At 47.4% G+C, this 21,669-nt stretch overlaps 1 protein-coding gene across 4 annotated transcripts in view; it reads right to left on the bottom strand.

Moving 5' to 3' along the window:
- Positions 1 to 2,070: 2,070 nt before the first annotated feature.
- Positions 2,071 to 21,669, bottom strand: part of PURG (purine rich element binding protein G) — a 29,900-nt gene continuing 10,301 nt past the window's right edge. For 2 of the 4 annotated variants that reach the window (XR_015222147.1, XR_015222149.1), the window contains exons 3-4: positions 3,674 to 3,779; positions 3,011 to 3,048 (exon numbers count right to left, since the gene is read on the bottom strand). Coding sequence is in view for 1 of the 4 variants with exons in the window: in XM_086611516.1 (XP_086467642.1) it covers positions 3,759 to 3,779 (21 nt within the window). In the remaining 3 variants the exon portion in view is untranslated. Of the gene's footprint in view, positions 2,136 to 2,892; positions 3,049 to 3,535; positions 3,780 to 21,669 lie in introns of those variants that run through there. The other 2 variants (XR_015222148.1, XM_086611516.1) reach the window with 2 other exon arrangements.

Genomic DNA, 21,669 nt, shown 5'->3' with positions numbered 1-21,669 from the left:
GAGAAGAGCATTAACTAGCTGTTAGAAAGCTAGTTAAGCTAGTTATGCACTTGCTAACTAATAAGTTGATTATTATCCTAAGTTTTAGATTGGAAACAATTATCTGGTAACTACTTGCCAACCCTTTCTATCCCGCTATACTGAGAGACACATTTATCCATATGGATATATATACATACACTTTGGTGATAAGTTTCTATTTGCTGCTTCCTTACCACCATTAAAATATTTAATAGGAAAAGCCTAAACGGAAAGCTTGAGTAGATAAAATCCTCTTGGCTCCTTACCAGGAACTAAAAGAGGTTTCTTAGGTATCGATCCGAGATGGCGCGCGCGCCCTCTCCCCGGCATCAGGAAAGGACCGGTGAAACCTCGCAACTACGGCTGTTGCAGCCTGAACCAGGACCGTCCTCGGATCAACTCGACGTGCTTTATCGGAAGAGCGAGCTCTCGGGAAGACGTGTGGATTTCCCTGCAAAGGAGCGGCAGGGACAGAGCGTGGCGAATCGCCAGGCAGCAACGGGGCATGTTCAGCAGGCTCCCCGGCAGGGAAAATTGAAAAGCCTCGCCGAGAGAAAATTAATGGAGGCAGGAGCCTGCGGCGCTACGCTGCGATCTGGATCTTGGCTGCGAGCCTGGAGGAGAGAAAACCCGCCCAGGCGTGCTGTGGGTGCTCTGCAGCACATCTTATGCCGTGCAAAAACCCAGGGGGTGTTGTAAACTCGCAGTGTACCTCTGGGGTCCCCTCCGGATCGGGTCAGCTGTCATGGTCCCCCTCATTTTGCATCGGCGAATTTTCTTCCAGTTTCTCAGCATTTGGTGGACGGGCAGCGAGAGGAGCAAGTGCCCTTCCCTGGCACAGACAAACTTCCTGCGCTTAATGGTCTTCATCATTCTCATGATACGAGCCATTTTCCCTAAATCTTTCCTGGCGGTCAATTATAAATATCCAAGCAATCCCATAAACCGGTTGTAGTCTAGCTGGCTACCGGAGATGGCCAACGCAACTGTTCTTCCCAAGGTCTCTCTTGAATGATCTTTGGGTCATGAGAAGGAAGCCATTTGCTCTTAGCAGTGAAGTAACTCCAAGAGAAGTGATAAATTGAACCACAATAAGCCCCAGAATCTTTCTGCCTTTATTTTTTTTGTCATCAGATTCTTTCAAAAGCGCACCTTTTCACGCATCACGACTACCTCCATGTCGGTCTCAACAGCTTCGGGCTTGACTACACCGGTACTAAGGCTGCCTTTCTTCACCGCAACCAACGCATTCTCACTGAACATCAGAAGTTTGCTTGTGCCTTCCTCCTGCAAAACCTGAAAACAATTTTTCAGGGTCTCAAAACGCTCCCCACATCTCACCATTAGCATCTGCAGCTTCCTGAGATCCACAGGGTGGCCGCCTTCCAGCATTTCCCCCAGGCATCAAATAATAGGGATGCGAAACTGGGATTTTCTGGGGCTTGACTTTTCTAACAATTCGACGCCGGGGCTTGCCGTTTCTTATCCATCTCGTTATGAAGTCTTCCAGTTTTAAGCTGGCAGACCTCACTGGGTGTGGACAGGGCCGCATGGTTGAGTTCGAAGAGAAGCCGTCTCTTTTCCTCCTCAACAGTATTCTCTAAAAACATCCTTCTATCTTTCCCAACAAGGCTTTTAACTGCCTCAAAAAACATGCTCAGGGCCAAAGAACAATACTCTTGGGGTGTTGGGTTGCTTTTCTCCCTTTTTTTCTAGGCTCAGTTGCCCAGACATCCGCCCTCTAAGTAATGGGCCCTCAGCCCCTGGCACTTCCAGCAGCAGTGGCTTGTTTAGCCAGTGGATTTTCCACCAGCTTCTCTAAAATCCACTAATTTCTGCCCTAAAACCTGAAAAGGTGACGCTGGTGAAAGTGGCATAATAGGCCCCCCAAAAACAAAAAAAAAAAATGCTGGCTCTGCAACATTAAACTGCTCATTGGGTACCCTTGCTTTCTTATTTTTGTGATTTTTCAACTGAAACTTGGGTCTTCTAGGATGTGATACAAAACACAAGGGAAACCAAATCAGAAATAAGTACTTAGTACCACCACCGCCTATGGAAGGTGTTGCTTTATCCACTGCTTCCCAAAGAGCCGTGTATTCCTAACAGCAGACCTGCATTTTAGAGAGAAAAAAAACGAAAAAATAAATAAACCAGTAAAGTCCTTTCCTCTGTCAGCAGCTGAGCGCACCAAACTGGGACATGTCCTCGGACTAGAGTCACAACGTGGCTTCTAGTAGCCAGCCTCACTTCGGAGAATAAAACTCATGAAGAGAAAAGGAGCTACTCGAATTTCCATTTTTTTTTTTCTCCCTCCATTCAGATCCATCCGAATTTCCCCTGCTGCATCTTTTATTGCAGGGAGTTATTCTGCCATGGAAAATAACAGCTCCTGGTGGCACCGTCCCCATCTCCACAGTGGAGGGAGCACATGCCGCTACGGGGCACCTCATTTTCCCTTGTGCCCCCTTACCCCATGTCCACATGCACCCCACACGTAACCCTCACCTCGTGCCCCATGTGGATCTGCGTCACCCCACAGGCACCTCCACCCTGTCCTGCACCACCACAGCATCATCTCCCGCGCCGTCACCCGCACCTCTCCCACAGCACCCACTACTGAGCCCCAGTACTTTCGTGACAGCAGTGGCACAGGTGTGGGAGAGGTAGCGCCAGGAGAGCTGCCCCAGGGCAAGGTGCAGCCACCAAAAACCAGCTGGGGAAGGAAATCTGGGGTGATGGCACTGATGCTCAGCACTCCCGGGGACCGAGCACAGCCCGCAGCCCCCTGTTTTGAGGCTAAAAGGTGACAAAGGAGCGTTTTCGGGGTGCTGACACCACATTGTTGCTAAGAATGGAAGGCAGACGTACCCAACAGCACCCTCCACAACGCCGGGCTTCTCGTTCCTGGCTTCTCCCCATGGGATTCATCTCTGCTCCCTCCTTCCCATGCTGGCATCCATCACCATAGGCAGTGCTGCTTGTACTGCGAGGAGCAGCAGGAAACATCTACAAAACCTTGATAAACTGGGAAATAAAGACTGAGAGGTCAGGGAAGAGGAAAGAGGGAAAGAGTTGGGATGGTGCCTGGAGAGGGGGATATCACTGGAAACGGACTCTGGGGCCATAATGTATGCACAGGGACAGTTTCCAATGGGAAGGAAGGGTGACAGCCCTTGCCCTTGCATGGATTCCCCTGAAATTTTCCTCTTAGATACAGACACGTCTCTAAGGGAATATAAAATGCCCTCCTGTGGCAGCCTGGAATGTTTTTAATCCCCAAATAGCTTTTTTTGAGGGGGAAAAAGCCTCAAAGCCTGAGAGTCTTGCAGCAGGTTTTGCTTGCAGAGGCAAGCAAATGTGGAATATTTCCTTATTCCTTTTATTGAACCCGCTGGCTGATTCGATTACGTCCCTGGAAACGCATGTGCAAATTGGTTTCCCAGCCTTTTGAGGGCACTGCCTTCCGCCGCGACGTCTCCAGTGACTGATGCCAACTTCCCACTAACGCAACGTGCCGTTAAAGACCGAACTGGTGTTGGATGGCGATGCTGATGCCCGCAGCTTTCGGCTGCTCGTTGCTTTCAGCCAGCTCATAGCCATAAATCCCTTCGCTCTCGAATGCAAAACAGCGCCATCGGAAACGACTTACCCTTCCAGAAACGCGTTAGCAACAATTTCATCTCTTAAATTAAGCGGGCTGAAGCACGGCCGTTCCTCTGTCGCGCGCTTACCGGCTAGAAGGGTCTGATGAAAGACTGGAGGAAAAAAAAAAGGACGTCAAATTGAAAAGCCCTGGGGAGATGAATGCGAGATAACCGAGAGAGAAACGTTTATAGGCTGACTCTCGGCTGGAATGATTTCCCAGAGATTTTCTTCTCGCCTTCACGGGAAGCGCCCAAAGGAGAGCTGCCGCGCAGGCACGTCGGAGCGGCAATGAATCCGATGGTAAGAACCAGAGCAGACAGTTAAGATTACACGAGTAAGCAAATTTATTTGAAGACAGAACAAATATCATGGCGAACAACAATATGCAAATTCAGTTGAGAACAGGGGTAAAGATCAGACTTAGTTTTCAAATCGATATAAAATATAGTCAGATTTTATTTCGTCCAAAAAGCAGCTCGCGTCGGGGCAGGGGTTGGGAGGGGATGGGTCTGTTCACGCCATCCGAGGTCTGTGTCACCTGTAAAACCTCAGGCTTGGGAGGCAGCTCCTCTGCCAGTGGAGATGAGCGATGCCAAGAGGAGATGGAGGTGCCTTTGGAAGCTTCGGCTCCCCTTGACTCTGATTTTCTGCCTCTGTTCTCATAAAAAGCCAATTCTTGCCACAAAGCGAGGGGTAGGTTCATCCCCTCCAAGACCCTCGGTGCCCACCTACCACCTATGTACAGATGGGACGGTCACCGGGACACCAGCTGCTTTTTAGGGTCAGGCATCTTTCAAGGCACCTGCACCTCCTCTTCCTCGCCAGCTCCCGATGGATTGACCTGCCACAGCTGAGCCCAAGAAGTCAGTGAGGGAGCAGCTCACCTTGGATGCCAGAGGAGCTGCCGCAGTGTGAACGGGACAACATCCCCTCCCGGTGTGAAGGTGCTGGCGCGCTGCTTTCTAGAAAAGCCATCTCAAACAAAAGCAGACATAGAAAACATTAGATTGTCAATGATGCTCTGAAACAAATTCAAGTTTATCGTCGTGGATTTTTTTTTTTTTTCTCTTTGAGTGCACGCACGAACGTGTGTGTGGACTTGATACAAACAGACAAGAAAGACGCCGTGAACTTCAAGCTCTGGATCGGCATGTCGTCAGTTAGCATCCGCAGAAGCACCATCGGATACGGGAGAGTTAGCACCAGAGAGTTTGGAGGACGTAACTGATAACATGCGTCACTTGGAAAAAACGGTGGGGGACAGGTTGGGAAGTGGTGGGGGGGACATGGTACAGTCCATTAGAAACAATACAAGGCAATTCATGAGTTTTCATACAGTACAATACAGCCACTGATCAATTAACCCTTTCAGTACAGTACATGACAAGTAACACTTTGCACCCTGTTAACACTAGGAGAGGAGGCTTTGGGCCGGAGGGAGGGAGGTGGCTGGTGGTTTAACCCTTCTGCTTTTTCATTTCGGGGATTGCCTTTCAGACACACCTCCAGCCCACCCCAGCTCAGACAGCCCGTCCCCAGCCAGGCTCCCCAGGAAGGATGCACTGGCGGACTGGGATGCCGCCAATTTGTCTGCCTGTGCCGAGGTCTTCACCCAAATTGTCCTAAAGCCGAGAGCCACCATCCCTCCGCCCGCACCAGCCACTGAACCTATGAGAAAATGTCAAATGTGAGCTTCCCCCTGGTCAATTCCGGTGCAGAAACACACAGAAAGGGTCCAGAGGTGGAGTTCAGACAGCTCCGAGCCAAACTCACTTCTTCCCTCAGGCATAGTGAGAACAGGGTCCATTGGAAAAGTGCTAAATTACAGTACATTGGCATTTCCATATGTCAACTATTGAACAGCAAAACAGATTGATTGAAAACAGAATCAGTATCGTACAGTAAGTTCACACTTAATTCTTCACCGTTTCTACACTTGTAACACATGCATTTTATTTCCATTAGTTTAACGCCAGTAGGACCAACATCCTCCAGAACAAAGATCTAACATTAAACAAAACTTCCCAAGAAAAATATTAAGCATCACATAAAGTTTCAGAGAAAACTGTTAATTAGCATCACAAGGTACTCAGATTTACATGTAAGAATTTTCATGCCATGACTTTAAAACACCTTTTGGTTAATATCCTGGGAGGTGGGAGGGAAACAAACCCCAAAAACCAAATCAACCCAAAAAAGTAAAATAAAAAAGGATCAGTTGGGGAAATAATATATCTATATGTTTACACACACACACGCACGTACAGGCAGATAGGTGCATGGGTGTGTGCGCATTTTGAGACTGCCTCCTGCAATGCACAATTTGTTTTGCTAAACTTGACTCATTTCAAGGGCATTTGCATGGGTCCAAAAAGACTTTCAAGGGAACAAACTGTAAACTAATGACGCAAATTAAAAAGTCTCTCTTAGACATAAAGAAGTCATTACAACATTGCCTGTGTGCCATTACGATGTGCTTCCCATGAGCTATCTTAAAATCCTAACAACTGACAAACCCTACAAGAGCTTTTTTCTGCCTAAAACGTCCTTCCTAAGTGAGAGGTGCTGTGCTAGGCTTTGCATTCAGGACAAGATGCCAACTCCAATGGGCAAAAAAACTACACCTGCAGGAGAAAACTTAAAAAAAAACCCAAACAGCCTGTTCCACATCCCCCTTTCTCACAAGCTCAATTCCCAAGGCCTTAAAGAGAACCATGAGCTCACTGAGGGGGTGAATTTTCCAAAGGGTTCTCCTATATCCTCGTGACAGCGAGTGAGATGTAGGCTCTGAGTCATCAAGGTACTTTCTGAAGAGGCTATCCCCTCGGCCACTACTATTCCAGGGGGCTCAGATATAGCAGCAACATTGCCAGGTGCTATTTCTTTAAAGCTAGATTTGCAGGGGAGGAGAAAGAAAAAAAGGGGAAAAAAAGGAAAAACCCCGATTCTATTTACATTTCCATTTTGAAATCCAATGACAAGAGGATATAAGAGCACAACACTTTGGGCTGCTCAAGGTTTGTGTTTTTTAACCACTTCCAATGCCCACTGAATACCCAAACCCATGAAGGTCTATCGGAGAAAGGAGCTTGAACTGAAGCCAAGCAAAATCAGCCACCTAAAGTGGAGTTGGTTGGGAAAAATCCTTCATCTGCTGCAACAAGCAAACCCAAGCCACCTTGTTTTTCTGTTGCCGAAGGCTATTTCCATCATGTCTGCTTGCTAGCAGTGAAGGAGAAGGCCTAATACACTTCTCTGTTCAAACTGATCACGCTGTAACAGCGGGGTTTATCCATCAAGGGCCCAATACTCCACCAGGGAGTACTGCCAGAGAAGGACTTGGATCGACTATCAGCTCGTCAACAGCGACGAGCAGGAGTCCCCAGGTAGCCCAGTATGAAGGAAACGCGGCACTCGCCCGACCACCGTCATCTATTCGGTGCTATGGAAAACCCACAAGGGCTTTTAAAGAAGCAAAACACCACCAGTTGGTCAAGAGCAGACAGTTTGGAACACCCAAACCCAGATTGTTCTGCATCCCAGGGATCATCATCCCATTTCAAATCCTAGAGATTTACGACTACTTTTACTACAAACTCTACCCTACTGATTTCTTGCTGGCGAGGGAGCTCTAGTCCCCAACCATCCCTATGTTGGAACACCACAGGAATTCAACGAGAATAGCGACGTGCAGCTGAATCGCCTCCAAACACGAGACCTGATCCACTCCTAATGCCGTGGCTCAAATTCAACAGCAAACCCCATCTTCTAAATCATCTACAAGTCTTTTTAGTTGAAAATACCTTTTGTAGTTTAAGCCCACAATCCATCTGTACTTTCGGTACAGGCACAATGATGGCGTTTATTGCAATTTAAAGCGCAGTCTTTAGTGACACCAGCCTCTCAGACTAGTTTTCCCTTCGCCGTCCCACGGCCTGGCCCTGCCAACGCAAGTCGGGGTCTCGTACCGAAAACAAGAGCGTCTGCCCTAAACTTCTCGCTCCGGGTCTGCTATGCATCCCACCGTCCGCTCAATTCCAAGCGTAGATTAGACAATCTTGCCCCGTCCTCATCCATTTTGAGACTTCTCCTGTATCTTTGGTGTTTTTTTTTTTCAAAGCCATGCGCTTGGGTCTCTGGCTGACCTCAAAGTTTACAACAACCACGCCTGCCTGGACGTCAGTCATTCAGATGTTCGTTCAGTTGTGTAAAATAAACTCAGATGGGTTTAGTTCCCTGATTTCTCAAACGGCTAAAGGATATGTAATGCAAGTCAGGCACCAGACAGTGGTGACATACACCTCGAAATAATCTTCTGATGGCCCCTAAGTAATTAACACACCGTGCCTAAGAGGCTAAACAGACTGGGGAGAATAAACGGGTCAAAACTCAATGCTAACAGTACTTACAAAAGTGCAGTGCTCAATATAGTCAGAAGCAAAGTGACTACTAGTACTTAAAGTGCTAGTTCCAACATTGGTTTGGTTGAGTGTCCGAAACACGGGCAGAACACGGGGGACAGCCAGGGGCGAAATTAAAACCAGACAGCACTGCAACTGCACATGCCACACCAAAAGTGCTTCAAGTCACACCATCGCGGAGAGACGCGGAACGCTACGGCTCAGCTTTGCGAACACATACGAGCAAACGACGGACACCTTTTAGGTTACGATAAAGAAGAGCTCCATAAACCCCATCACTACAAACCCACTCAGAAAGCAAGTGGTCACACCTTACGGGAAAAAACGAAACAAACAAAATCCACCCCAAAACCAAGAGTCTCTCGGAACATTTATGAGTCTTTGCAACTATGATACTCGAAGTCTAGCAAAAGCAACCCTGGAAAGCCTGCCCAGTGTCTGCGACAAGCTTCGCTGACGCTTATCATGCACTTGACAGAGGAGTCGCGCCGCAGACTGCCTCCTTTTACACACTATCTTACAGTTATCCTATTTACCTATTTATATGTGGTTTGCTTTTTTGTGGGTTTTTTTAGCTTTCTGACTCTGCATTAAGCCAGCTTTTTTTTCTCTTAACCACCCTACCAGTCAAAGGACAATGAATGCAAGAACAAGACAACAAAGGCAGTCTAGTAAACACTGACGTTACTCATGTCCCATCTTCATTTTCATGAAGGAACATGCTCTGGAAAAGGGTTTTGGATCAGCATGCTCCTGGAAAGAGGCTGGAAAATGAGGATTCATCCCGACAGATATCAGGCAGTCCCCCTTTCTCTCTTTAGCTTCCCACCGACTGCCCCATTGCCTATTCCAGCTTCCGAAATCAACTTTTTTGTTCCCAACCCTACCTTTATACTCGTGCTAAAAAAGTGAGGACTCTGCTCGCTGGAATCAGGGTGCAGGAAATCTCCCCGCTAAGGTCTGCATTGGTCCCAGTCCTCACTCTGGGCTGGAGGCGGCTCCTTGCAAGTTGGGACATGCTCCAGCAGCATTCTCGCGTCCCCTTCCCTTGGGAGCACAGCGCTTGCAAAAACAGGGTGTTTTCTCCCCAAAAAAATGAAAAAGGGGAAACCAGACGTTCACTTCTCACCATGTTTCAGCAGGCACCCCAAAAAAAGTCACCAAATAGCATAAGTGGCTCCCCAGGCCCCACATGCATCACTGTCAACTCTCCCAAGCGTCGTCCAAGGCAAGGTCTGGCTGGGCAGCATCTGCTGTGTCAGAGCTGGGTACAAATCTTTTTTATGGAGAAAGCTCTTATTCAAACAGAATTATTGTCTTGCTGCAGTTGGCAGGGTACTTTGGGTGTGCAGACATTTTCTGAATCGGAGAGCAAACACTAGGGAGATGGTTTTTTGGAAGGAGATGACACTAAAACCCCAGGGGGGAAAAAAAAAAAACACAAAACAGTTACAAACCCAGGTCACTTATTTCCACTCCCACTACAAAGCCCTGTATTTAAACAAGCACAAAGCAAGGTTGCACAGCCAGGGACTACAGATGTAGATCCACCTTTGTGGACATCCAACAGGAAAGAAAAGAGCCTGGAAAAGACGTGGGAGCTGGAAAAGGGCAGGGTGAGATGGGTGGTGCCCCACAGCGAGAAGGGCTGCAGATTTCTGTGGGAGTATGGTGGGCAAAGACAACTGTGTCAGTCTATGATCCAGCCAGCGAGGAACGAGTCCATGGGTGAAGGAGAGCAAGTGCCACGGGGGAGAACGGTGCCAGCTCGCGCAGCACGGCTTTATCGTAAATGATGGTGGAGCCTCGTGGGGTTAAAAGCAATCATTGAGCCTTACGCTGGGCAAAGAAGCATCTTGCAGGACCCTACTCAAACCTGACGTTGCGAGACTGGTGTATATCACCATTTCCTACACAGAGGTGCTGGGATAACATTTGGCTTAAAAATGTTTGCGAAAACAGGGTGTTTTCTCTCAAAACAAAAGTGGCAAATGAAAAAGGGGAAACCAGACCTTCACTTCTCACTAGGTTTCAGCAGGCACCCCAAAAAAAGGTCACCAAATAGCATAAGTGGCTCCCCAGGCCGTTTGTTTGGCACCGTTGGTTTAAGCGCCGTTGACCCCAACATGGAGAGCAAAGCCATACATTGTACGTATGGAAAGCTTACCAGCCTGAAAACTTCTGTATCCAAATGGCTCATGTTCCAGGTCTTTTTAGAACCATATTCTTTCCCATCTTCCTATCATAAGGATTTTCGGCAGGTGATTGGGAAGTGGATGACAAATCTAACACTGGGACACTGTGTCAAATTGCACAGCCAATTCCCACGCTGTTCTCAACCAGAGTTTTGCATATCGCATCGCATTTTTGCTGCTATAGTTTGTCCTGAGGACACACCGTTGGCCACGTCTGAGACTCCTTGCAATTTTGCCTCCACTTGGACCAGCAAGCCCGTTCAATTTTTAAAAAGAAAAGCTATTACAGGTGTTCTGGGAGAAAAGGCTGCGTGCTAGCCCATGACCTCACCTTCAGCCCGAGCTCTGGATTTCAAAGGCCTTTGTAAAATCCTGCTTCAGCCAGCACGCTAGATTGTAATCTAAGTATTCTTGGCAACTTTTCCAGCCTCCAAAAACCAACTCATCGGAAAGTTTACTAGAAGCAACATTTGATTTTCGGAGGTGGAGGTTTTAGCTGTGTTAAAGCCCGCAGATATCTCTGCGCCGCAATTAAATGCTGATTTTCAGCAGTGGATCAAGTGATTCCAAGACAGAGCCTCTTGCCGAGTAAAACGCCATCCCAGATCGCTCAGTACCGGAGGCGCAGGGCGAACAGAAGCCGCGGGGCCATTTTTAATTCTGTTCTAATTATCGCAACGAAAACCAGATCCTGCAGCGGAAGAGCAATTCCAGGAAGAAATCATCATCCATCTTCTGTAGCCCCAGCCGTGCCGCTCGAGAAGAAGCTTATTTACAAAATGGCAATCTCCAGGAAAAGGCTGCGTTATCCTTGCCTGCAAAAGCCATATATTCACATACGTACTGCTGCTGTTCTGGGGTGCCCTGCCCGGGAAATTCTGCTTAGAAACTGAGCGTTATAAATTTCAAACATGGGAAACCCTGTCCTGTTCAACACATAGCAGCTGGAGGGTTAACGCAACCCACCGTACCACAGAAACGACGCTTGGAGATCCCCGCTTGGAAATTCATGCCTTCGGTTTCAAGAAGGAAAAATCATACGACCTTTGAATTATTTATAGGTGAAAACATGCTTTCAATAAAAGCATCAATGACGTATAAATCAAAATAAATTTCAAACGCAGACTTTCTGCATTTTGTGTGGTTGCTTAAAGATGGATGAGAAGCATTTTTTCCTCCCTCTGCAAATAAAAATCCATTGTGCAGGACAACACACAAATGCCCTTTTTGGAATGCAGGAAAGAAAAAACAACATAAAAAACTCTGAACCTGCAAAGCAGTTGTGAAAGGGATGGAAAAAAAACCCTCCTGTTGCCTCACGTAGCACCATAGTCCTTGAAGAAGTCCCAGCACAAGACTTGCACTGCAAGACTATGTTACTGAGACATGAACCTCTACCTTTGGTTCACAGCCAAGCAAGATACCAAGCGCCTTGGCAAGTCCTCCCATTGCAGCAGTTCTTCCTTGACCATCAAGACATAGTCTTCAGAGAGCAAACAGGTCTGGGGGAGCAACGCGTAAGCGATGAATTTATTCCTGGGGACCTCAGGATCGCAGCTGCTGCTTCTACCTGGGGATGCCACCACGAACAACTTGCTGCTGCGGCAAGGGCTCTGCTCGGTGTTCTCCATCATCGCTCCTTGCTGCATATCCACACGCATTGTTAGACATCGATGGCGCCTGTGTCCAGCATTAGGAGAGAAGTTCCTGGGAGGCAGCAGAATAACTCTGATACATTGCCCTGCTGTAATGACGGTGCCTGAAGACAGGAACATTGGACCACAGGGATCGTGTGTTGAAAGCAAAACATTTTATTACCATCGGTTAAGCTCCATGATGCACACTTACGAGTAAGGTAGAGGTTATATGGAGATCACTTTGCTCACTACCAACTCCAGCTTCTGGGATTAAATGCAGCAGCTGTTGAGCGGTGCGTAACAGAACAAGTGGAAAGAAAAAGAGAATGACGTACGGTTGAAACGGCGGGGGGGGGCTGGGTAGCTTGGCAGAAAACAGACCCCTAACTTGAAATTCAACCAGAAATTTTTTTTTTCTGCTTCACAAAAAGCCACAGCATCCTAGACAACAGCTGGTGACCAAGTACTGCCCTCAAAACGCACCCCTCTGACTCTGCACCCACCTCAGCACCTGCCCCCTCGTACGGGCACTGCAGCACCGACACAACACAGGAAGGTCAGAGGGGACCATGTTCGATTTGGAGGACACGACACCTCTACAGTCAATGGATCAAGTCTAAATTCAAAGCAGGATGCTGCAATTACAGGAGCTCTTTGCTCTTCTCATCACAACCCTTTGTTGTGGTACGCAGGTGTTTACCAGAAATTTGGCATTACCACGAAGGCAGAAAGGTGGATTATAAGTTCTATACAACCCAAAGTCCCTGTGGTTGGCAACAACGCTCTGCAAACACCACTCACCTGGTGTTGATTCAGGTGTGTGATTTTAGGGTTGTTTTCTCTAAGCTTCCTTGCAACATTTTTGATAGTAAACATCATCCTGAGGTGGTTTCTAAAGAACATCAGTTTCTTCCAGCACAAATTGCACCTTCAATCTAAGATCAAAAACATCGTTATCTTTCCTAGAGGGCAGAGGTCACAAAAAAGCTATTTTGAACCATCTGCTGAAGAATCACTAATGCAGTTTAACAGCACCAGCTTTTTTAGCCCAAATCAGTTTACCTTCCAGCCAATCTTCTACAATCAGCTTCAAATTGCATCAAACCCTATCTAGAGGAACGCTCTGTTCTGATCTCCCCTTTCCCAACACGACAACTCTTATTTCACATCGGTTTCTGCATTCATACAAAATTCAAAGGAGAGGAAGAAAATGCCTTCACTAGTGAAAGAGGACTCCGGTTATTGCTAGTGCAAAACGACCAATTTTTTCCTAGAAAACACACGCCTTGGCTAGAAAGGCGGGAAGCTCTTGGAAGACTGAAAGCCTGGAGGAGGCTGGTGTTTAGGCTGAGGCAAGCGAAAAATACTCACGCCTTCACCTCTAGCTTGTTTGCTTTTGCACAGCATCTTCAGCCTCGCCAAGAGGAAGAGGTCAGCACAGGTTTTCAACCACCAGAGAGAGCAGCTCTAGGGCTTATTGCAACAGCTCAAGGGCTGCGGTATGGAGGAGGAAGATCTTCGTGGAGAGCCTGAGGAGGTGAGGAAGATAAGAGGATCTTGCAGTTGGTGCTTCTCTTTCTCCTCCTGTGACACAGAAAGGCTGAGAAAGCTGTGTCTCTCTGCGGGGAGGCACTTCAGAACCCACCTCAGGAGGAGGTTCAGTGACAAACAAGGTGGGTGGTAGACCACTCCACCCCAGAGAGCCACCATGGTCTCCAAAAAAACCTGCAAAGTCCAAGCAATGGCTGTCTTCACTCTTACCTCTAGGCTCATGTCTCAAGAGCTGCTCCTCTAACTTTCTGTTCCTCTTTTGGTGGAGCTTGCAGAAATACTTTGGGGGTGACAACTGCTCCTTTCTAGGTTAGCCAGCAAAACAGACTGCATCTTTGCCAGGTTTGGAGCTGCAGTCCCTTCCCGTTCTTGGATCATCTCAGAAAAGGCAAGAAGCTTTCAGAAACTGTGGGCTGCTGTTCAAACTTTGTGAGGCTGCAGGTTGTCTAAAAAGGGATAAGCACATTGAGAGACATTATCCCTACTTTAGAGGGTGTCTCCTAAGAGCAGAAAAGAAGTGAGGAAAGCAACAGGTTAAATTGCAGTTTGCTGCTGCAAGGAGGAGTGAGTGGGCTCCACCTCTGGATTGTGGGTTTTCTCGGGGATGCACACATGTCAGCACAAAACATGCACTGCCAAATAAACCGACAATTTTAACCCATTTTTAAAAGAAAAGTCTCTGTAATATGCCTTCACTGGGATAACTCATGGTTAAAAGCTGTCAAAATCTGTGAAAATGATCACCAGGTGATGCCAGCACCTCTCTCCTCTTCTTCTCTTTTTTTAATAAGATAGCTAGAAGGAACTTATCACTTATTAACTCAAAGGGTTAGACCCGAAGGCGCTGAAGGATGGCTGCGCTGGCGTAGGCAGCAAACGCTGTTATGAGCGCAGGGGCCGGGACGCAGCAGGTTTTCATGCAGACCAGCACACGGCCATCTCCGGACAGAAATGTCCGTATGCTCTCCAGAGCAGCTGCCTTACATGAGCACCAGGCAAGAGCTCCAAGTCCCACAAGGCAGCAAAGGAAGGCTAAAATAGTTGGGCTCCTGCAGGATTCAGGATAAAGCTGTTTACGTCTTCCCTTTTGTACTGTGATATAGAACATGGTGGTCCCTCGCCGAGCTCAGGTCTCTGTTTTTGCTTTGACTCAGGTCCCGCCTGCAGGCTCTGATGATCCCTGATCCTGGTGGCTCCTTGCATGGGCACCCACTGCAGCAACCGGAGCCAGCGCAGGACTGTAAGAAAGTAGATGAGAACCTTGGCAGAGGCACAGCTCTTATCTCAACATCTTCATATCTGCTGTGCTGCGGGTACACTCGTCCCACGTACCTGAATTTACAAACCCACATCAAACCCTTGGGTTGATTCCCAAACCCATGTGGAAGCGCCTTGCTGTCACACACACAGAGAAAAGTGACTCTAATTATTCTGCAACCAATTTGACCGTCCCAGGGAGGACAAAATCCTGGCAACATTTAGTTCCAGCTGCATACTTCCAGACTGCAGCCTACTTCCGCGTTCAAAGAAGCAAAATTAAGGTTACGCATAAGAAAGGATCCAGGCACAGCAGGGAGTTGTGGCGAGGAGCAAGAGTCAAAGCTGAGAGCCAATACTTGTAGCAGATGCAGTAAAGCTCATCCCTGGGGAAGCCGTCACACGTCATCTACAAGCAACACGTTGCACGCTATCTGTTCAGAGGATGCAGCAAACCTACGAGAAGCATGTGATCAAATCTGTCCCAAGGAATGCATTTGTGCAACCCTACTTGCCATGAGAAAGACCACAGAGGGAATGAACAGTTAAATAACTTCTCCTTTGCTGCAGCACCACCCCAAGCCCTGCAAGAACCTGCCTCAACCATGAGTTAACACCTCCCAAAGTCCCACCATCCATGCAATGGCTGCAGAAGCAGATGAGAGCTGCAGAACAGCACACCTTTGGTCCCTGGGATGGTCAAGGCCAAAGCACACCAAAATAAGCAGGGAGGAAAACGGCTGCTTGGGAAAAATATAACCAGCCACACATCATTTTGTCCTACATTGGCTGCAGCAGTTAGCAAACGCACAGGGACAGAGGGAACCAAGGAATATTTGGGCTTTGCACAACATTCCCAGAGAGGTTCATAAGCAAGGGCTTAAAAAAAAGGTGGTGAACTGCTGAGGAAAAACTCAATTCAGGGCTCTCGAGCCAGCTTGTCCACGAGACACAAACCAGACTGATAAATAAAGTGCTCAAACTGGGGAAAAAGGAACAGCAGAACCAGGATAGGGCCCTGTGAGCCAAGCGAGATGAGAACATTCCTATATATTGAGGGATATGGACATCTACAGGGGTTGCTGCCCATGTTGCTTTAGTGACCCTGATGTTTTGCAACCAGATGGAGCGAGAAATAAAATGCCAATTTAAATGATACATTCAGATAAGAAGCACGAGGGTTCACCTCATGAAACGTGGTGCCTGTTCTTAGCTTTGTAATTGTTTGAGCCAAAAAACTCCCTAATTTTACCAGGATAGGGGGGATTACTAAAAATGCTTAAATTAAAAAATGTCACTGCTAACTACAGTGACGTGCACACAACCTTTGGGAAGGGTCCAGTAAAACCTTTTGTATCTCAAAGGAAAGTGATCACATCAACAGGAGACACACTACAGCTTTAAAGGACTTGAAAGTAAAATAATTTTTGATGATTGGGGTGGAACGGGAGATGGATGCATTAAATGAACACCAGTTGACAAAATCCCCTTGCCAGGGATCATTTAGAAGCACAGAAAGCAGCAGCACCAAGTTTTAGGGCTGGCCCTTGCATATTTATCCTTATGAATCTGCAAAAGCATCGGAACTCAGAAAAGACTGCAGCCTGCCCCAAAATCCCTCCCGGATCAGAGGACTAACTACTAGACATGGACACACTAGTATAATCCTGCACCCACCGCGAAGGCGGAGAGAGAAGAAAAGCGTTCGGCGTGCATCAACGGAGTTACAGGATGTAGGATAAATACTACGGCAAAGGACTCAATCAAAGCCTTGCCCTCTCTTCTTGGCTGTCAACAGCCTCTGCTCTTCCCTGCTGTGAGGCTTAGCTGGGAAAAACTCCTTCTAAAGCGGCACCAGCACAATGCTACAGTTTTCAAACTCTATCCAGAGTTCATTGGCAAAGAGACTGTCCTCCTAGGCAGCTCAGTTCCCTTGCAGATATCTGTTCTGATCAGCACTATAAAGACCTTGAAAGCTCTCAAAAATCTGGAGGAAAAGAAAAAGCTGCCACCAGGAACGCATCCCAAACAGAAACGCGTCCGTTGACTGCACGCTGAGTTTCGTTTAACCCAGAGTACCGCTCCATCACCTCTCCTCCACCCAAACCTACCTGCTGTCTCCAGCCTTAAATTCCCCTCCCTCGAGCTTCCCAGAGAAGAGATGGTCTTTTTAACATCAGGTAATTCCCAACTGCACAGCGGCAGAGCCAACTCCTCCACGCTCCGCTCAAAGTAAAACCAGCAATTTGCACAGCAGCAACGGTCGAAAGGGAAATGGCAGAGACAGAACAACTCCTGTTCAACACTGCTTACCGAGGGGAGCGATGCCAAATCCAGGACTTGCCCCCCACCAGCTCTCTGGTCTGCTCCCGTGCTGCGAAGCCGCCGGGGTCTGCTGCTGCTGGCACACAATGTGCTTTCAGCTCACCCTTTACAGCTTGGAGGCAGAACGGCAGAGATAATTCACAGACGTTAAAAATAACCAAGAAAAATAACCGTTGGCACATTCCGCGTTTCCCCTAGGAAGAGAAGGGAGGACACAGCAACTGCTGCGTGACAGACGTCAGTCGTACACTTAAACGCACTTCGGGAAGGTGCTCGGCTATATGTGTCGAGTGATGATGAAGCAGTGGGAGAACCTGCATGGAACACAAGGAAGCTCTCTACAGTTATACCTACACAAAGCCATCAGATCACCTTGCAATAAAAACCTTAGTAAGGAAAATCCAATTAACTTTCAGCATGGCTGAAGCTCCTGAGAGTTGGGAAAAAAACCAAAAGCCAAGGGTTCTTCAGGCAGCTACATGGCACAGCCAGGTGGGCACTGTGCAGCGGGATGGAGACGGCAACACAACCATGTTTAGAGAAGGGGGCTGAAACACTTCCTGAGCAGCACCATATGTAGCCTCCCCACCCAGGAAGTCAACAGCAGGGCTTAAAACTTATCTGGAGGAAGGAGGGACATCCCCATGGAAGAAAGACCCACCTGGGACTGAATACAAAAGCCAAGTGTCTTGCTCACTTGGGGATTTTTTTTTTCCAGGTCCTGATAATGACCTGATGCTCTGACTCTGTTCGAAGCAGAACGAGCTGCCCTTCCTTTACAGAGAGTTTTACTGCTGGAAAGATCATGGAAAACTGAAATTCAAGGGGGGGTTGGTTCTGCTTTGAGATCCTGATTTGGAGGACACCAGTAACAGCAGTGTCAAACTCACGCTGCTGAAAATCAGAAAGCCCAGAGATGTTAGAGGAGGAAAAGACGGAGCACAAGCGCAAATGACAAGGGCAGGAGAGGAAACAGGAGAGGCAGAATAAGCAGAGAGGAGTGCCGATTCGGACAAAAAGTTAGCTGAAGCTAGCAAAGTTCATGTAAATATTCTGGGGACTGCTCACATTCTTGCCTGATGAAAATACACTTATCTGTAATGATCCTTGGAGATTTGGGAACACAAGGAAAAGCAGGTACTTTCAAACCTATTGGTACAGGGAGCTTATATTGTCACTAGATGCATTCTTTAAGTTTGGGTTTGAAGAGCTATCTTCTTAGCACCAGAGTTTCTGCTTCTATCGTGACGATGGGGAGTGTGTCATAATATTTAGTATTTAGGAGAATATTTAATATTTAGGACAATGCCTGTTGATGGACACCTTTTTGATGTCCTTTTGGGAAATAAGCAGAGGCATGAATGACAGATGAATTACACCACCCAGAAAAAAATTCTACCACAAAGCTTTTGTGGAAAACGCGAGCTCCAATATTTTAATAGTCCTGATTTTCTAAAACTATTAAAGAAGGGCGAGAACTACAATAGACACAGAGAGTAAGAAATCACTGCCTTGGTTGTGGCTCTACCAAGGAGGACACTGAGTTACAAACTGGTCCAGAGGCTGCAAATAATGTTGTTGCAAAAAAGCAGGTGTACAAAACCTCATGTTATTTGCAATCCTTGCACTTGAAGCTGGTGAGATCACAATTGAAAAAACCCCTCTCCACTTTGGATTCTGTCCTTCTGGAGCCAAGACAAAGACCCAACTCATTGGAAAGCAACAAGAACATGAAGAAGGCTAAAAATCACCCTTGGTGAAAAGCTCTCAATTTGCTTAGAAAAGGATGCAGGAGAGACCTGATGACAGTCTTCAATTATGGAAAAGAGCTGCGGCAAGAAAAAGAACAAACTGCTTCCCTAACTCCTCTCAAGAGGACGGCCTGTAAGGAAAAAACCGATAGAAGTAGACAGCAGTAAGGGACACGCAGGCCAGACGGCAGGAAAAGTGTCTGAGAGCAAGCAGGGTGAACCACTGAAAGAGCCTGGGAACAGCCACCACTGGAGATATAAAAGAGCAGATGTTAAAAGAGCAGATTTTTTTTCCCAGGTTGTTCAACTTGGGAAAAAGATGCTTTTGGCTGTGTGGACCTTGAAACAGACCTTTAGAGGCACCCTCATACTCGTAAACTTAAGTTTAGAGTCAGGAAGGTTACTCTTTTGTAACTTCCTGCAGACTCCTGAGCGCCAGCTCAGCTGAAAACCAGTGTGCAGAACAGGTCGGGTTTAGGTAGTCTCACCTGTGACTGGGTGACCACATCTGATGTTCTCCCCAGGTTCCTGCCAGCCCTATTGTAACACATCTCATATAACATCCTCTCATCCTCCTCACCCTTGGAATTCTTTGGTCTTTCATCCTTCTTGGAAAGGAAGCTGGAAGTGCAGGAGCTCTTGTGAGGTTTGTGATCGAAAACCCAAATCTACTGAACAATTCCATCATATTGAACCATATGACAATACGGCTTCAAAAAAAGTTGGAAAAAGGAGCAATCAAAGGTCAAGAAGTTCCAGAACTAAGGATTATCCGAGTAACCTTAATTCCCACTACTTTGTACATATGCATAGAGAACTTAATTACACAATCTCTTCCCATTTTCCCTCCTCCTCGAGTACATAGGTTTCTTTTCCTTTCCTCCTTCTGCATGCAATCCAAGCATTGTTGCTCACCAGCCTGGGCTGCAGCTCCAAGGATGCTGCTGCATCTTCCACAGCCAGGAGGAAATGGCCCACCTTTTGTAGGCAGGGTCTGTACCTTAGTTAATTAGTTCATTAGTTTCAATTCATGCCAGCTGAGTAATAACAGGAATTAGTTCATTAGTTTCAATTCACACCACCTGGGTAATAACAGGATACCATAACTCCCCCTTTTTGTTGTACAAATTTTTGTTTTTAGAGGAAAGTGAAGGCTTTACAGTGAGCAGAGAGCCAGTCCATTCATTCCAACTCCAGCACGCTTCCCTCCCACATATACCACATCAGCTATACCTTGCAGCTTTACCTTCTTTACCAAAGGACTCTTGCTCCAGCCCTGGCTCCAGGTCAAGCTATTCTGGCTCCGGCAAGGGAGTCACGGTCCTCAGGGTCTCTCAGACATATCACATAGAGGTCACCAGATGTTGCCCACCAGCCTGAGCTGCAGCTCCAAGGACATCATCGCATCTTCTACAGCCAGGAGAAAATGGCCCGCCTTTTGTAGGCAGGGTCTATACCTTAGTTAATTAGTTAATCACATTCAGTTTCAATTCATGCCAGCTGGGTAATAATAATAGCATAACATAATTCCCCCTTTTTGTTTTACAATTTTTTGTTTTTAGAGGAAAGTGAAGGCTTCACAGTGAGCAGAGACCCAGCCCATTCGTTCCAACTCCAGCACACTTCCCTCCCGCAAATACCATGTCCAGGCTTGCAGCTTTACCTTCTTTACCTAAGGACTCTCGCTCCAGCCCTGGCTCCAGCAAAGGAGTCACAGTCCTCAGGGTCTCTCAGACATATCACATTGGGGTCACCAGATGTTGCCCACCAGCCCAAGCTGCAGCTCCAAGAACATGGCATCTTCCACAACCAGGAGGAAATGGCCCGCCTTTTGTAGGCAGGGTCTCAACCTTAGTTAATTAGTTAATTACATTCAGTTCCAATCAATTCAAGCCAGCTGGGTAATAATAATTGGAAGCCATAATTCCCCCTTTTCATTTTACAGTTTTTTGGTCTTTAGAGGAAAGTGAAGGCTTTACAGTGAGCAGAGACCCAGTCCATTCGTTCCAACTCCAGCACACTTCCCTCCCACGAATACCACATCCGGGCTTGCAGCTTTACCTTCTTTACCAAAGGACTCTTGCTCCAGCCCTGGCTCCAGCTTGGGCTACTCTGGCTCCAGCAAGGGAGTCATGGTCCTCAGACATATCACGTCAGAGTCAACAGATGTTACCCACCAGCCTGGGCAGCAGCTCCAAAGACACCATTGCATCTTCCACAGCCAGGAGGAAATGGCCTGCCTTTTGTAGGCAGGGTCTCAACCTTAGTTAATTAGTTAATTACATTCAGTTCCAATCAATTCAAGCCAGCTGGGTAATAATAATTGGAAGCCATAATTCCCCCTTTTCATTTTACAGTTTTTTGGTCTTTAGAGGAAAGTGAAGGCTTTACAGTGAGCAGAGACCCAGTCCATTCGTTCCAACTCCAGCACGCTTCCCTCCCGCGAATACCACGTCCGGGCTTGCGGCTTTACCTTCTTTACCAAAGGACTCTTGCTCTGGCCCTGGCTCCGGCTTGGGCTACTCTGGCTCCAGCAAGGGAGTTGCAGTCCTCAGGGTCTCTCAGACATATCACTTTGGGGTCACCAGATGTTGCTCACCAGCCTGGGCTGCAGCTCCAAGGATGCCGTTGCCTCTTCCACAGCCAGGAGGAAATGGCCCGCCTTTTGTAGGCAGGGTCTGTACCTTAGTTAATTAGTTATGCCATAAAGCCTCACCTACGCATACCTTCCAAACACCGCGTACGTATCTACTCGGTACGCGTCACGCCAAATTTCTGCTTGTTTTGCTTTCGGAGATCATCAGTATCATCACAACAACTCTTAACGCCAACCGGACTCAATGTTATCACACGCCTTTGAGGT

This window comes from Tauraco erythrolophus, chromosome 5 (genome assembly GCF_009769465.1).
Source record: "Tauraco erythrolophus isolate bTauEry1 chromosome 5, bTauEry1.pri, whole genome shotgun sequence".
In the NCBI taxonomy this organism is placed as follows: domain Eukaryota; kingdom Metazoa; phylum Chordata; class Aves; order Musophagiformes; family Musophagidae; genus Tauraco; species Tauraco erythrolophus.
Note: the sequence above shows the minus strand (reverse complement) of the source record. Positions and strands in the feature narration are given on the sequence as shown.